This window comes from Prionailurus viverrinus, chromosome B1 (assembly GCF_022837055.1).
Source record: "Prionailurus viverrinus isolate Anna chromosome B1, UM_Priviv_1.0, whole genome shotgun sequence".
Lineage (NCBI taxonomy): Eukaryota > Metazoa > Chordata > Mammalia > Carnivora > Felidae > Prionailurus > Prionailurus viverrinus.
The window spans coordinates 110,410,318-110,428,219 of NC_062564.1; the positions used below are offsets into that span (position 1 = coordinate 110,410,318).

The window sequence follows — 17,902 nt, forward strand, 5'->3', positions numbered from 1 at the left end:
CTGTTTACTGATCGCGAATAAGGTCTTTTGCATGCTGCTGCTGGGTACTGAGATATCCTATCTCATGGGCTCACCAGGGAGATCTTTCATCAGTGATCTTGTCACTGCTACCTCTGACAGTAGTTAACATTGCTTAAGCTCTTGTCACTAGTTAGTTGTGTCAGCTGGCTCACTCTGCTCTGTCCTCACACTAGTAAGAATGTACTTACCAATGCGAACTGTTTCTTTCTCTATTTTGTTCTCACTCAGGAGCCCCAAACTACTGTTATCCACAACCCTGATGGAAACAAGGTATTCAGAAAGAATCAACATCATCTTGCTTTAATAAGATCACACATTTCATCAAATATCCAAAGCAAAAATAATTCATTATTTAAACATGGGAAAGAAAATTTTGACCCTTTTTCTACCACAATTTTTTTTTCTGGGACCTAATTTATGTAGAATTTTATCCATGTTTCTTTCAAAACAAAAATGAATGACATCCTGAAAGAGAAATGAATGGTACTATTAGTCAATGAGACTTGGGTTAAGCAAAGTCTTTATGTCAAGATGACTGTGTATCTTAAGCAATTCCATCTGGTCTTTTTATTTTCTTCTCCATGACTGTTTGTGCATTGTACTTTAGATATATTCTGCATGAAATTTTATAATTTCTTGCTATGTCATTTCACTGTCTTCAAAAAAAAGCCAACTTGAGTTCATAGGTGTCTGTTTAAATTTAATGTTGCTTTTGAGTTTTATTCTGTCGTATTGTGCTTTTTCTGTTAATTCTCTGTTGTTGGTGTTGTTTCTGTTGTTTGGCATGAAACTGAGGATATCAGGGAGTTTAACTTCTTATGAAATGTTTGTTTTGTTGAATTATATGCATTTCAATAACAGATATTTAGTGACAGTCTGAAGAAGACTGTAACATTTTTTGTCTGTTGTTGATTGTGTAGCATGTTAACTGAATAATAGTACCTGTATACATGTTTATAGGATAAAAGGAGACATTTTCTGAATGTATTCCGTGTTTCCTGTTTATTAATTCTCATTGTGTGTCTAAAAGGAAAAAATATACTTCATCAGATTTTTTCTCAGATATCAAATATATTCATGGGTCCAACTTCTCCTTACTCTTATCAGCAATGTTTATTAGATAACACATTTCCTCTGGTTTAACATTTAGTGGATCAATATTAAAATCATTAAAGTAAAACTCAAGTATACTTTAATATGAGATGTGTTTTATGTTCATGACACTTAAAATATTTTAAGTCCCTAAATGACTTGAACTAGACAGGAAGGAGAATCATATAGGAGAACAATTCTTTTTTTTAATATCATTAGTAAATGAAAGACCGAGCATAACAGCTGGAGTGGATACTTCAATAGTTCTAGCTATATCATTTGTAAGAGTTGCTGCATGACATTTCTTGCTTACATGAATTAATTTATTTCTACAGTGCATGGGTTTACCTCCATCGTGAATTTAAATTTGAACACTTAGGTCACATTAAGAAATGCATGAAGACTCTGCTTTGGTTTTGTGTGTATGGAGAGTCTGGATACACCTTTAATTAGTCTGTCCCTTTGGTTTAAATATTACATATGCTATTTATATAAATTGATTGCTTTTTTGAATATTGAACCTCTAAAAGGACACTGATTGGTATTTCCATCATTTTCCAAAATCTGTTTTTCATCACTGAACACATAGATCTCGATTGGAGGTTTGTTTCTAATTTCTTTCAGCTCTAGCCCTTAACCATTTCAAGTAGAAAATTGTGTTTTTTTTATGAATACTACTAAATTTCTTTGCTAGAAAATATTTTATTGGTACGTTATTAATGGAAAAATTTATGAAACCATTGTAAGAAACTGTATCTTAATATTGGCAGTTACAGTGTCCTTTTAAGTGTGCTCATTAGCCTTCAACTTCATTTGTAGTTTTACAAAGAAATAGCTTTGTCTTTCCACTATGGAAGCAGACTTCTTATCAATAACAGCCAGTTTCTAATTTAGAAATGGATGAAAAAAATCTGATTGTCCTTTAAAAAGTAAATTATTCATATAATTCTATTGTGCTGATCACAAACATAGAAATTCTTGTTAAAAGTAATTTCAGTATAACTCAGCTTAGGGCCCCCAGCTTCTTCATCAAATGATGCAATGAAATGCTTTCTGTCTCTACGTAGGAGTAGGACAAATAGGCTGTGAATTCAGTGCTTGATATAGTGCCTTATACAAAGAAAGGATTATTTACTGATTAATTAGGAATAGAAATTGTTCTATTTTAGAGTCAAATTCAGAAGGCCAATATATTCAATTTCTGATAGCTACATAGAAAAAGCACACCTGATCAGGCACCGTAACCAAAGATGACCTAACACAGCTCTTAAAATAAGTTGCATACTTTGGCTGCTTCTACAAATAACCCAGATTTTTCCTGCTTCAGAGATTAGGCCACCAGAGTACTCCCTTTTTGAAATGTTTTCAGCATTTGCCATTTTATTTCTATCAAAACCACATAATGTATTTGTCCATCTGCATGTCAATATACGTGCACAGCCTGCTGAAGAACTTTGCATGATATGTACATCACTTGCCAATTTTAAGAAGAATAAAAATGAAGTTATCCATTGTTTGCAACTTAACACATGTTTTCTTCTCAACAGGAGTCAACTGAGAGTTCAAATACAACAATTGAGGATGAAGATGTGAAAGGTATGGTTACATTAGAAATGGAAAATCCTAACTTGGAGTTTCATATATATCAGAAAAAAAATTATTTCAAATAACTAATAAGTTTAGGAACTAGGCCTATTCTAAGACACAAAAGTAATTTTCTTTTTAAAAGTATACTACTATTTTGATTATATGTATTGATTTTGTCAATTTTTTCACATATTCTTTTCTCTGTCTTGAAATAGAGACAAATGTGGTATATTTGAGCACATTGTGATTTTAACTACTAATGATGGTTTGAGGACATAATATCAAATTGTAAATGTATCAGTCAAAAGGTACTATAAAATGTACATCTATGTCTAGAAAACAGCTTATCTTCAAGAATAGAGTATGAAAAGAACCATTTTTTAAAACCTTTCATGGTCTTGGTGAATTTCAATGGAATTTCACATTTGGCAGCCTTTTTATCCTAGGTTTTTGTGCACTTTCCTAATATATTCTTGACCTCCATTCACTTCAATTACCCAGGTTCTTTTAGAAATATAAATGAGTCATTGCCAGCATTTCTGTGGACATCTCACTGCCTATGCACACATATACTAAACACACTTTTTACCTCTTTTTTGTCTCATGGCTGTTTTAGGAGTGTTAATTTTGCTTCAGTTGCTCTCATAGTTTTGTGTTCTCATTTTTGTGATTCCATGTATGTAACTACTAATTCTACCAGCCACTTGTCTAGAAGCCATTCCAAAAAAGAATGGTAACAATAGGGTGTTTAAAAAGTATTAAAGGATGTATTAAAGGAAAATAAGTATAAAACAAATTCAGAGAAATGATTCATCAGATAGTTAAACATTATTTGGAAAGATTACCCAACAGTGTCAACATGGGCTTTAATTCTGTAGGTGGCATTAGTAAGACATGGTCTTGGATAACTGTATTATTCATGTTGTAGAAAGAAAGAAGCTGGAAATTCTCAGGTCAGGGAGGCATCTAGGCAATTGAGGAAATAAAAATACGTATAAACCACAAGTTGCCAGTCACCTATGCTGACTTTTCCTCTTTGGTTGAATAGAACAGCTGATTCTATTAAAGTGTACTCTCTATTTATATTTTGTGCACTGACCTAAGTCTGCTAGAGGTAGTCGGTCATTTTTTTTCTTTTTACAGTGGAAAGGTGGAGAGCTGTGTCGAGGACATTGTTCAGTAGGTCTATTCATCTCACTCTTGCCCCTGAGCTAAAATTTGAACACAAGTAATTTTATGAATCATTGATGCCAGTCGCATTAGATAAAGAGATTTTTTTAACCAAATAAGCAGATACCCCATTTAGCTTTATCAGTGATTCAGAAAGCATCATCTTTGTAAGTTGGATTCATTAGCTCTTTCAGCCGAGCAAAATGTTTATATGACTTTATACATTCTTCTCTTGGGCAAGAATCAGAGAGGGGAAATAAAGTGGCATTAGCCACTAGAGAGACTGAATCTTTAAACAGCTGAATGATATTAGAATAACAACACCTCGGTATGTGTAGTTCATCCTAATAAACCTATTCCTTGGTGATCACAAGCAGGGTTTTAATAAGCAGTCTTTCTCACCTGAATTTGACTCTTTACTAGGTTTTGGTTTAGGATGATCGGTATTAATCCTATGTAAATATCAACATGTAAACAGAATCTCACCTTATAGTTTATATTTTTGATGAAATAAAATTATATCAGCACTTCTCAGAAAACTGTTCTCTTCAAATCACAACAATGATATTGATTTCATGTTGTCCCTGGGATCTCACAAATTGAGTTAGTATTTGTCTTTATGGTTACATGCTGAGACTATACATAGCAAATGTTAGAGCAATTAAGCATGATACTGAGATGGAGAGAAATGTCCAGTTGATTACTGAGCCCAAAGTGCTTTGGTTTATTTCCTTGAATTCAATAACTAAGTTATTTAAGTTTCTGCTTAATTCTCCTTGTGTGGATGTGGCCACAGAGTCACAGATATAACACATTAGGCATCATTTGTATGCTCTGTAAGACCCACACAGCTCTTTGGTGGCTAACATTTTTTTAATATTGAATGATATAAGAAACCTTTCGGAATAGAAGACACTTTAAGAAATCACCCAGGCCATGATTCTGACTACAAGACAGGTGGCATATAAATTGTCACATATATTTTTAATGTAGTTATTGTGCTAGTGATAGGCTTGTGTGGGAATCTCTTCATTAATCAGTACACAGGCCTTCAGAAAGACCCTAACTGATTTCTTCATTTGTACAACCATGTTCTTTTTCTCTTTACCCCAGAGTTTGCTATAGCTATGAGTAGTTTGGTAGAGAATATTTATTGACCAGCTCTGTTAGAACCCAAATTTACCTGTATATCTAAGCTCTAAGAACTCAGAAAGGCCATCAGTTATATAACCTGACCAAAGCCACACCCTCTCTATAAAACCATATCCTTTCTACAAAATTGGGTGTCTTTCTTCCCACATACACTTGACAATAACTTTGTTATCAGGGTAAAACACTAGACTTTTCAACATATTCTCAAATGCATAATCTCCCAGCACACTCCTGCATGCAGTCACATGTTCCATCCATTCCTGGTGGCTGTCCCACCTAACACCAGCACCTAGACTTGCATTGTTTCATGGTGGCATATCATCCCTAGAATACTACAGCACATGCTTCCCATGCCAGTGTAGTGCACATTCTGTCCACTCCCCAAGGACCAACCTGGCAGTGACAGTTATACACCCTCTCTACTGTAAAGGAACATAGTGGGGAATATTAACACATCGTGGTGACCTAGCCAAAGGAAGAAATGAGGTTAAACCAATGGCAGAATACCTTTTTCTGGCCTTCTCAAGGTGGCGGGGGGGGGGGGGGGGGGTCGCGGAGAGGGTAGATAGGCTAACTGCTCTTAAAGAAGGTGGGAGGTAGAAGTCATAGTAGACTGGTAGTCCTTCACATTCAGGAAAACCTAGAGCATCTAGAAAGCCAGGATTTTGAAAAGATCATTTTCTTTGAGCTATCCTTATTAGTTTCTGTTCAAAATGGCCTTTGGTTTTCAAAAGGCCCCAATCTGTGTGTTATTCTTGAGCTGTATCTAGGCTACCTCAGTTTCTTCATTCAGCAAGTATTTTTTTGAATGCCTACTGTTTGCCTGAGCTCCACATCTTTGGGTGAACTAGTCTTATTCAAGAGCTTTCAGCAACTCAGAGTCAAGACATTCTTTACGCTTTACATAAAGCTTTTATGCTATGATTTAGGCTGTTTCTCTCCTTTAACTCAATAAATATAAAGAAAATATGCTTTAAAAAGTGAGACCCAAGAAAAATGGTATTTTATATCTAAAAGTCATTTTTCATTTTTTAAAAAACCTTCAGCATTTAGTTACAACCATAACATTTCCCTTCCCAAGCTCACAGTCATCCTAAGGAATTTGCATTCTTTTACAACTCTTCTTTATAAAAGCTTCTCAAGTTTGCTGTTTTCTCTCCCCAAGGCAATGTGGACTTCCTAGTGTGGATTTTTTGAGCCATTCCCTAATTTTGCCCTATATTCAAAACCGAATATTATCTTTAATGCTATGTCTGTAAACTCATCAGGAAACTCAGTGTAATGGAAGGACACTATTGGCCTAAAAATAAAGAGGGACATGAGGCATAGTTATTACTACCCAGAAACAAACAAAATAAGTTTTCCTATTAGAGTTTACTGGTGTTCTCAAAATATGAATTTTTTAGGTCTAAAATTATTGAAATAGTCGTTCCATTTTGAATACATTTCTAGTAAAACATTTTCGTTAATTTAAGGTGTTAAAAACAGCTATCATCATTGGCCTTTAATTAGTAGATGGCAACACTAACAGTGAAGCTCTCTAGGAGTATGGATGTCCTTAAAGCCAGTGATATGTAGTAATGGTCCTCTCAGCACTGTCTATATTCGAAGACTGTCCTTTGGTTTGTGGCTGTAGCCAGTTTGCAGGGCCTGTGACTGTATGCCACAATTTCTCTCTACCTCATAACCTGCCCGACACCATTGCTCAGAGTCAGCTACTTCTTCCTGAGGGGTATGCATCGGTTTGGTCCATCTGCTGCTCTTTCCCAGAGTTCCAGAGTTGCGTGACACATGTTGAAGTTGGGCTCCTCTGTGCCCTTATGTCATTTCTGTCACTCACCCTGCTTCCAGCATCTCATTACATTGAGCAGCTGCTTGGATCTCTTGCTGCATTTCATCTTTCTTGTGGGTCTAGACCATAGGAGTTCTGTACAGCAAGCAGAAATGTATCGCTATCAGCCTGTGTGTGGGGACTTCATTCTAGTTTATCCTCTTTTTCCTTTTGCTGAAAAATAGATGATGACAATGAACTTGCATAGAATGTTTGCAGAAGGCCCAGTTAAGGGCAAGGGTGTTGACACCTTTATCACTTGAATGGGGCCTGGCATTTGAGGACATCTGGATTTCAAAGTCTTGGCTACTCTACACAATCACTTCATTAATGAGCTTTTTGTGTATGTCTTTGTAAATGTGTACATTAGTGGACAATGTGATGAGACTAAATATTCAGATTCAACTATTCTTAAGTTATCTTTTCAACAGAAGACCGTCATTGTTGGGTAGGATTCCCTAAGGCAGATGATCAGGCGATACCAATCTTCCTCAGATTCCCCTGCAGTAACTCAGCACTTGTCTTACATGCTTTTCTCCCTTCAAGCGAGTCTGCAAATCAAGAAACTTCTGGTTATTTTATTTAAGAACCTTTGATAATTGTGTCATTCCATTAGGTTAAAAGTGTCTTAGAAGATCTGTAGTGCAGTGCATAATAACTTCTTTCAGGTTTCTAATCCAAAATTTGATTTTTAAAAGGGTTTATTTAGAAAAATACATGTCTGTATGTGTGTATCTTCCTGTCGATCCTTTAACTTTTAAATCAGGATCAATAACTTATAGAACTGATGCAGAATTTATTCTGCTCTACCACCAATATAAAATAACTTCATTTTCTCTTTATTGTTCTTTTTGACATTCCTTTATTTTACCTCCGTACTCATTCATAATTTCTCATTTAGTCTTTGCCTTCTGCTATGTTTGTATCTTAAATTTGTCAGTGACAGCCTCAGGCTTCTTTAGCCATGCCGGCAAAATACAGGATCAAAACCACTGCCAACTCTAGCTTAAAACAAAGTCCTAAATCGAAAGGAACAAAACCAATAAAAACATGTAACCATTCATTTCATAATTAGGAAAACACAGGCTCGTTCTATGTTAATAGATTTTCACCAAAGTTTCTATAAATGGCTTTCTTAGAAAGTTTGCAAAACCCTGTATACACCTTTAGAAAACAATGGAGCATTATTTTATTAAATAATGCATAAATTCTAAATCATGTATGTTCTATGACTCCTCCTACCTTAATTTTTGGATTCTTTTTTTTTTTAATGTTTATTTATTTTTGAGGCAGAGAGAGACAGAGCATGAATGGGGGGAGGGTCAGAGAGAGAGGGAGACACAGAATCTGAAACAGGCTCCAGGCTCTGAGCTGTCAGCACAGAGCCCAACGCGGGGCTCGAACTCACGGACCGTGAGATCATGACCTGAGCCGAAGCTGAGCCGAAGTCCGACGCTTAACCGACTGAGCCACCCAGGCGCCCCTTTTTTTTTTAAGGTTAAAATATTGTGTTTACAAAACGTGCTTTTCATGTTTATATAGAGACTGGGCTACAGGTTTAGCATTTTTACGGACAAAGCGTTGTGACATAGAAAACAGATTAATATATGGCATTTTGGCCAGGTTTGGCTCTCCCATAAGAAAAAAAATAGGGTAATTTATTCTAACATACTTTTCTAATACTCATATTTAAAATGACCACCAAGGATCCATATCAGGGCACAACCTGTTAGCTAAATTAACAATTGCCTTTCAGAATTGAAACCTAAAAATATTTGCTAATTGCTGTATTTTTTTGTATATTATTCCTTGAAAACAGATAAACTCCTGTTTATATTTTATTTTTACATTCACTTTATTTTAGTATTTTTAATGTTATTTTATTTTCATTCAGGTATAGTTAACATACAGTGTTATACTAGTTTCAGGTATAAAATACAGTGATCCAATACCTCCATACGTTACCCAGTGCTTATCATGACAAGTGCCCTCCTTAATCCCCATTACCTATTTCACACATCCCCCCACCCAGCTCCCCTCTGGTGACCATTAGTTTGTTCTCTATAATTAAGTCTGTTTCCTGGTTTGTCTCTCCCCCTGACCTTTCTCTCTCTCTCTCCCTCTTTTTCCTTCCTTTGCTTGTTTGTTTCGTTTCTTAAACCTCAAATATGAGTGAAATCATATGGTATTTGTCTTTCTCTGACTTGCCTTGTGCAAAAGTGTTTTCGTTTGATGTAGTCCTGATAGTGTAGTTTTGCTTTTATTTCCTGTGCCTCAGGAGACATGTTTAGAAAAATGTTGCTATGTGGATGGAATTGGAAGGTATTATGCCAAGTGAAATAAATCAGTCATAGAAGGACAGATATCATATATTTGCACTCATATGTGGATCTTGAGAAACTTAAGACTGTGGGAAAATGGAAGGAAAAAAAATAGTTACAAACAGAGAGGGAAGGAAGCAAACCATAAGAGACTTTTAAATACAGAGTACAAACTGAGGGTGGATGGGGGGGGGTGGAGAGGGGAAATGGGTGATGGGCATTGAGGAGGGCACTTGTTGGGATGAGCACTGGGTGTTGTATGTAAGTGACGAACGACGGGAATCTACCCCAAAAACCTAGAGCACACTTTACACACTGTATGTTAGCCAATTTGACGATCAATCGATCAATCAATCAATAGAAATTTTGGACAAAAAAAAAATATTGCTATGGCCAGTCTCAGAGACATTACTGCCAGGATGTTTATGGCTTCAGGTCTCACATTTAGGTCTTTAATCCATTTTGAGTTTATTTTTGTGTATGGTATAAGAAAGTGGCCAAGTTTCATTCTTTTGCATGTTGCTGTCCAGTTTTCCCAACACCATTTGTTGAAGAGACTGTTTTTTTCCCCCATTGGATATTCTTTCTTGCTTTGTTGAAGATTAGTTAATCATATAATTGTGGGTTCATTTCCTGGTTTTCTGTTCTATTCCATAGATCTGAGTGTCTCTTTTTGTGCCAGTACCATACTGTTTTGATTACTGTAGCTTTGTAATATAACTCAAGGCCTGGAATTGTGATACCTCTAGTTTGGTTTTTCTTTTTCAAAATTCCTTTGGCTGTTTGTGGTCTTTTATGGTTCTATATAAATTATAGTATTTTTTGTTCTATCTCAGTGAGAAATGCTGTGTTGGCATTTTCATAGGGATTGCATAAAGCCTGTAGATTGCTTTGGGTAATATAGACATTTTAACAATATTTTTTCTTCCAATCCATGAGCATAGAATGTCTTTCTATTTCTTTGTGTCATCTTCAATTTCCTTTATCAATGTTTTATATTTTTCAGAATACAGGTCTTTCACCTCTTTGATTTGGTTTATCCTTTGGTATCTATTATTTGGGGCACAATTGCAAGTGGGATTGTTTCCTGAACTTTTCCTTTTGCTTCATTATTAGTGTATAGAAGTGCAACGGATTTCTGTAGGTTGAATTTGTATCCTGTGATATTGCTGAATTCATATATCAGTTCTGGTAGTTTTACATGGAGTCTTTAAGGATTTCTATACATAGTGTCATGTCATCTGCAAATAGTGAAAATTTTACTTCTTCCTTACCAGCGTGGATGCCTTTTCTTTCTTTTTGTTGTCTAATACCTGTGGCTAGGACTTCTACTACGATGTTGAATAAAAGTGTTGAGAGTGGACATCTTTGTCTTTTTCCTGACCTTAGGAGGAAAGCTCTTAGTTATCCCCCCACTGTGGGTTTTTCATATATGGCCTTTATTATGTGGAGGTATGTTCCCTCTAAACCTACTTTGTTGAGGGTTTTTATCATGAATAGGTGTTGTACTTTGTCAAATGTATCTGCATCTATTGAAATAAGCATATGGTTTTTTTTCTTTCATTTTCTTATTGATGTGACATATCACATTGATTGATTTGCGAATATTGAACCACCCTTTCATTCCAGGAATAAATCTCACTTGGTTGTGGTGAATGATTTTTTTAATGTATTGTTGGATTCAGTTTGCTAGGACAGTATTTTGTTGAGTATTTTTGCATCTGTGTTCATCACAGATATTGGCCTGTAGTATGTTTTTTGTGTAATGTCTTTATCTACTTTTGGTATCAGGATGATAGTGACCTCATAGAATTTGGAAGTTTTTCTTCTATTTTTTGGAATAGTTTGAGTAGAAAAGGTATTAACTCTTCTTTAAATGTTTGGTAGAATTCACCTGTGAAGCCAGGTGGTCCTGGACTTGATTTGTTGGGAGTTTTTTTATTGCTGATTCAATCTCTTGCCTGGTAATTGATGTATTCAGATTTTCTATTTCTTCCTTCTTTAGTTTTGATAGGTTAAATGTTTCTAGATATTTATCCATTTTTTCTACGTTGTCTAATTTGTTGGTGTACAGTTTTCATAATATCCTCTTACAATTTGTATTTCTGCAGTGTTAGTTGTTATTTCTCCTCTTTCATTAGAGATTTTGTTTATTTGAGTCTATTCTCTTGCTCTCTCTCCCTCTTTGAGGAGTCTTGCCAGAGGTTTATCAATTTTGTTCATCTTTTCATAGAACCAGGTCCTGCTTTCATTGATCTGTTCCTTTTTTTTTTTTAGTTTCCATATATTTTATTTCTTCTGTAATCTTTATTATTTCCTTCTTCCTACTGGTTTCAGGTTTTGTGTGTGTGTGTGTGTTGTTTTTGTTTTTGTTTTTGTTTTTATAGCTCCTATAGGTATAATCTTAGGTTTTTCTTCCTTCTTGTAGTATAAACTTCCCTCTCAGAACCACTTTTTCTGCATCCCAAAGGTTTTGAACAGTTTTGTTCTCATTTCTGTTTCTTTCCGTATACTTTTTGATTTCTTTGAATAATTTCCATATCATAATTAAACTATCAGTTTTTTTAGCTTTGAATTCATTTTAATAATTCAGAGCTTAAACATCTAGCATATACTATTCATAGATAATTACTTTATATGGAAGTTAACAGTATAAGAGGCAATGAGACTCACAGTTTATATAATCAAAAATTTCATAGTAAGATCTAATTTACATTATAATATAGTTGCATATGTATTAAGTGTAAAACTTTGTCTTTTTTTACATTTACCTATATTTCCCATTACCTAATAAAAATGGTGCCATAAGCAGCTTAATTTAAAGTTATCTTCAAGTTTTAAAGTATTTTATTACTTTCTCTGTCTCCCTTACCTTTTCAGATTGTAACTTTATTATTTTTTTTAATGATATAAAAAATATTAGCAAGGATCTGATTGGAATCCAGAGTTTATACTCTTGTTTGTAGTTCTTTAATCTAACTTATTTAAAACATGTTGCATAACTTCTCTGTGGCTCAATCTTTCCCAGGTCACATAATTTAAATACTGAAATCAATAATACAGAGTTGTAAGGTTTTTATCAACCCTACTTTAATACAATAGATTTTTATGAAGTCTCATATTTTAAAGTGTCTGCAATTACACATTATAAAATAGTATAAATATAGATGTTATAAACTATTCAAAACAATTATAAAAAGACATTCAGGAATAAAGTTGAATTCAGGAATAAATTGCTGCAGTTTTATGGAATATTATTACAATGGGAAAATATGGCCCACTAAACTATATGTTCAAAATGTTATCATAGCACTGATGGACTGTAAAATTAGTACTTTAAACACATCCCAGCAAGAATTATTATGGGGCTGTATTTCATGTTTTTAAGGTATCTACTATCTACAATTACTTTAAATATCTATACTTATTTTACCTCATACATTTCTATGCATAAACTATATTTATATTTTATTAGCTATAAATTTATATAATTCTGAAATTATTTATTAGAATAAAATACTTTAATGAAATACTATTTCCTTTGCTGAGTTTGTATTATTTTATGTCTCAATCGTTTAGTGATTCTTCTTGTAAATCAATGAAATGGCTTTTTTTTTTTTTTTTTTTTTTTTTTTGGTATGGACTTCTGCTCAAATCCCTTTGATTTGTTCAGGAGGCATTAAGTCTAAGGCAGTCAAATAAATAAATCTGAGTTCTGTGCATTTTTACTATTTTACCTGGTTGCAGGTCATTCCATTTCAGACCATGTTAAGTGGAGATATAAGAAGAAGCGGAGAAGGTATTACTGAATGAAAGAGCTTAATGGAAGAGATTATGTAGAAGTAAAGGATTTTTTTTTTTGCATCTTGAGTAGTGGTATTTTCATTATTCAATTCAAATAGTCAATGAATACTCTGTAGGTACCTCCAGTGTAAGATGTACTAAGTAAGCACTTAGCCACATTTCTTGCCCTGGTGAGTGAGTCTATAAAAGACAAAGACAGTTCTGCATGATAACATACCTTCTTTGTTTCTGGCTGGTATTTAGATAATTATAAAAGAAAGAATAATATGTTCACTAAAAAACAAATATAAGGACACAGCTAGAGTCATATATATGTGAGCAATACAGAAAATTTCAGATGCATGTAACACATGTAATTCCTAACAAAGAGACCACTGTTTGGATCCAGTTTTGTTTTTTAGAAAAAAATTATTGAGCATCATTTGTGTGCTGGATTTGATAGACTAGGCTGAGGCTAAAAAGGCTTACATTTTTCCTTATGGAGTTATCAGTGTTATAGTATCCTCTTTAATGAAATTATACCTGGGTACATTTCCCCAGTGAATGGCTATTTTTGCATTAAAATTTTATTCTGTGTTAAAGACAATTTCTTCCAGGATACATGTGAATTAGTCTGTCAGTTTTCTTCCTTTCTTTCGTGTATGTATATATATATATATATATATATATATATATATATATATATATATATATATGTAATGGTATAACATTTTTCTCCTGGCCAGTGTTGTTTAGTAGAATTTGCCCACCCATTATATTAAAATAAGCATTATAGTTGATACAGAAAGACTGATTTAATTGTTGGGATTGCAGTGATTTGTTTTATGGTGATAAAATGAATGTCCCTGCTAGAGCCATATTATTCTTAATCACTTATATGTGGGTACTATAGCACCCAAAGGAAACAATTTGCAATATGCAAGTACTTTTGGATGTTTGGTTTGATCTCTTTAGATTAGATGAGAAAATTTAAAAACTACACTTGGGTTTGAACATTCCTAAACTATTCAATTATGTTTTCTTTAAGAGGAAACCTACATCATACTATCAGTGCAAGTCTGCAGTGTTTTGATGTAATTGCATTATTCCTATATATCATGTCTCCAACCTTTTTTCATATATCTGTGATCAAGTGCATCTATGAAAACTGAACTTGATATGCCTATGGTATATTCTAGTTCCTTTAATACTCCCAGGTCATCATCTTAGAACTTTCTTTGTCAAAAAAAAAAAAATAGAACTTTCTTTGTCTCCTCAGTTTTGCTTATACCCTGCATTCAGTCTATCAGCAAATCCAACGGACTCCCCTTTCAAAATACACACATTTTTTTCCCACTTGACAGCTGCTCACTAACTCTACTCCCACCACCCTGGTCCAAGATAGTATTATCTTTTGGCCATATTATTGATGTGACTTCTTATCCAGTCTGCTTGCTTTAGCATTACTTGATTATAGTTTATTCACAACATAGTAGTCAGGGTGACACTTTCAACATATATCAGATTGTATAATGTTTCCACTCTGTATTTTCTAGTGACTGCCAAAGCCATTTTATTATTTTCTTTTTTACTTTTTATTTTTATCCCAGTATAGTTAACATACAGACTGTTATATTAGTTTCAACATATAAAAAGTGCCAAAGCCCTTTTAGAATTGAACGTCCCTCCATGATGAGAACTTCCACCAGCCATGCCTTCCTTTACCATCTGGCCTCCTCTCATGTTATATACCTCAGGAACACTATTCCTGAAATGTATCAAGCAGGTTCCTGCCTTAGGGCCTTTTCACTTGCTGTTCCCTGCCTGTTATGTCTTGATACACATTCCATGTTGCTTGCTGCCTCCTCTTTTTATGTCTCTGATTAAATGATACCCTCTCAGACTTTGATGACCCTGCTTTAAATTGTGCGTTCAAATCCAGCCAATTCCATTCTTCTTCTCTGCTTTGCTTTTCCCCTAGTACTTTATATTATGTGAAATATTTATTTTACTTTTTTGTTTAATGTCTCTCTCTTCCTTTACTAGAACGTAAGTTTCTTCAGGGCAGAGATTTTTGTTTTGTCCCCTGCTGTATCTGCAGTATCTAAACCAGTGTTTGGTAATAATAGGAATAATAATAAATTGATGGAGGAAGGAAGTATGGTGGATACCAACCATGCCCTGTCCTACCAGCCAATAAAATGATGGCAATACTTTCAAAGTTATGATCTCTCCATTTTTATCTTCATGGGTTTTTATGCAGATGCTCTGTGCCCCACCCCCCATAATTTAGGAGCTAAAAATATAGAAATTGCAAATGTAAAAAGTAACTCACATAGGATCCTCTACCTTGTTTGGATGGCACATGTGCTTTGATGTCAAACATATTATGTTTGAATCTCAGCCCAGCCTTTGATGGGCTGTGTAATCCAACCCTTTATGTAAAACCTCTCTGAGTCGTATGTACATTAGAGATGATAGTATCTCAATAATTAACTTTTTATTTTTTACCTTCAAAAGTACAGTTTGATGTGCTTTATCCTAACAATAATAACAATAATAAAGCATGGTAATGTTCACTAGAGAGATTGTTAGTTAAATGCCTGGTATAATGTCTATCTCATGAGAGCTGCTTAGTGAAATTATACTATTTCTGGCCATTCTTTCCTATGAGTAGATGATATAAGCACCAAGGCTCACAATTCAGAGACCATAAATCTAAAGGGACCTGTTTTTTTTTTTTATTTTAGAATCAGTGTTTCTATTTCCTAAGCCATTTATTTCAGACAAGTGGGTAAACATTTATAATTGTTAAGGTCATGTATAGAATTCAGCCAACTTATATACATAAACATAAAAGCTGCCCAAGTACAGAAATATTCATTTTTTGCTTTACAATAGAAGTTCTTACTTTTTAAAAAGTGTTTTGTTAAAGAAAGATTATACTTTTGAATTTTGGTGAATTTTCAAGGTAGATTATGTTAATGTTAATTCACTGTTTTTTCCCTCCATGGTACCATATGCTAGACACTCAATAGATTAATAAATTATTTATGAGGTTTTTGCCATAAGTTAATTTTGTTTGAACACTTAAAATTTTGAGTTCAGAGACATACTTTGTTTGTAATTAAACATAAATGTATTAATGATTCAGCCTTCCCTCATCTAAACCAATCTTTTTATGTTTTCAAGTATTTTGAAAAATTTGCTCAGTTTTGGGGTGCTTGGATGGCTCAGTCGGTTAAGCGTCCGACTTCGGTTCAGGCCATGATCTCGCAATCTGTGAGTTCGAGCCCCATGTCAGGCTTTGTGCTGACAGCTCAGAGCCTAGAACCTGCTTTGGATTCTGTGTCTCCCTCTCTCTCTCTCTGCCCCTCCCCTGTTCATGCCTCTGTCTTGTCTTTCGCTCAAAAGTAAATAAACATAATTTTTTTTAATTTGCTCAGTTTGGGCTGTCTTGATTATTCTTGTTGAGAGTAAAAGCATATAGACTGATTGTTTTCCACAAAAGTAAAATATATATTTACAAAGAAGCATATATGTGCAAAATTATTACCTACTTATCAAGCAAAATGTCTCAAGAACTATTACATAAAATATCCCTCTTGGAGACTGTAACCTCCTGATAGAAGTTAACGGATCAAGTGTGAGAGACCTATTTGTCTTTTTGTTAAATAATTTATTACAGGATCATTGATTTCTTTAACATCACTACATGTGGTTATTTAGAGTGTGTCTATCTAGCAAAACACAGATGGCAAATGTTAAGGAGAGAATTTTGGACTTTAGGAAGTTTGAGTAATAGACAAAAACCCCATTGCCATTATGTATTTTCAAATTTAAAAAGCAAAAAAATAAAAAAATAAAAATAAAAAATGCTGCTCCCAAATGTCATTTGTTTATAATTTGAACTAGGGAATATCTTCAGTTGGGAAAATAACTTGTGGTGGTATCTATTTTGAGTATGTTTTTATTCTATACCTATCTTGCTTTACTCAGAAGTCTAGTATTCTAATCAAATATTGTACCACATTATACAAAGTTAAGGTGAATAAAATGTAAAGATATTCCTGAACAGTAGATAAATAACCTCTGAAAAGATTAATGATCTTTAATGACAGACAAGGCAGCTTACTTTAAAGAGACTGCTATGACTTTTTAAAGATATTTTTGTCAGTGTAGAAACAGTGTGAGTATATAAGATTGTGTATTTTAAATCTTTCTTCAAGAAATAGCTCTTCTTGGGGCGCCTGGGTGGCTCAGTCGGTTAAGCCTCCAACTTCAGCTCAGGTCATGATCTCACGGTCCGTGAGTTCGAGCCCCGCGTCGGGCTCTGGGCTGATGGCTCAGAGCCTGGAGCCTGCTTCCGATTCTGTGTCTCCCTCTCTCTCTGCCCTTCCCCCATTCATGCTCTGTCTCTCTCTGTCTCAAAAATAAATAAACGTTAAAAAATTTAAAAAAAGAAATAGCTCTTCATTCATAATTTTGCATGTAAACAGAGCAGGTAAGGTGGAATTTAATAATGTCATTTAGGGGCGCCTGGGTGGCTCAGTTAAGCATCCGACTTCAGCTCAGGTCATGTTCTCACAGTCCATGAGTTCGAGCCCCACGTCGGGCTCTGTGCTGACAGCTCAGAGCCTGGAGTCTGCTTTGGATCCTGTGTCTCCCTTTCTCTCTGCCCCTCCCCTGCTCATGCTCTGTCTCTCTCTGTCTCAAAAATAAATAAAAACATTTAAAAAAATTTTAATAATATCATTTAAATAAACATCTAATAAAAATGAAATGTGGTGTTTACTTGTTATGGAGGATAAAACAAACAAAAAAACAAGACAAAAAGATGGGTTTTGGATGAAGGTCTGAATCTGTCCCAAAGTTGGTATCCTTAGAGTCTATACTAGAATTTTCTAACATGATCAGGGTTGTGAGTTATTGGAGAATTTCCTCA

The 17,902-nt window shown here is 34.4% G+C and overlaps 1 protein-coding gene across 17 annotated transcripts in view; it reads left to right on the plus strand.

Moving 5' to 3' along the window:
* CAMK2D (calcium/calmodulin dependent protein kinase II delta) overlaps window positions 1-17,902 on the plus strand; it is a 321,165-nt gene that overhangs the window by 279,570 nt on the left and 23,693 nt on the right. For 9 of the 17 annotated variants that reach the window (XM_047854991.1, XM_047854979.1, XM_047854992.1 and 6 more), the window contains one exon: window positions 2,661-2,709. In XM_047854991.1, the coding sequence (XP_047710947.1) occupies window positions 2,661-2,709 (49 nt within the window). Of the gene's footprint in view, window positions 1-249; window positions 292-2,660; window positions 2,710-17,902 lie in introns of all 17 variants that reach the window. The other 8 variants (XM_047854990.1, XM_047854974.1, XM_047854981.1 and 5 more) reach the window with 1 other exon arrangement.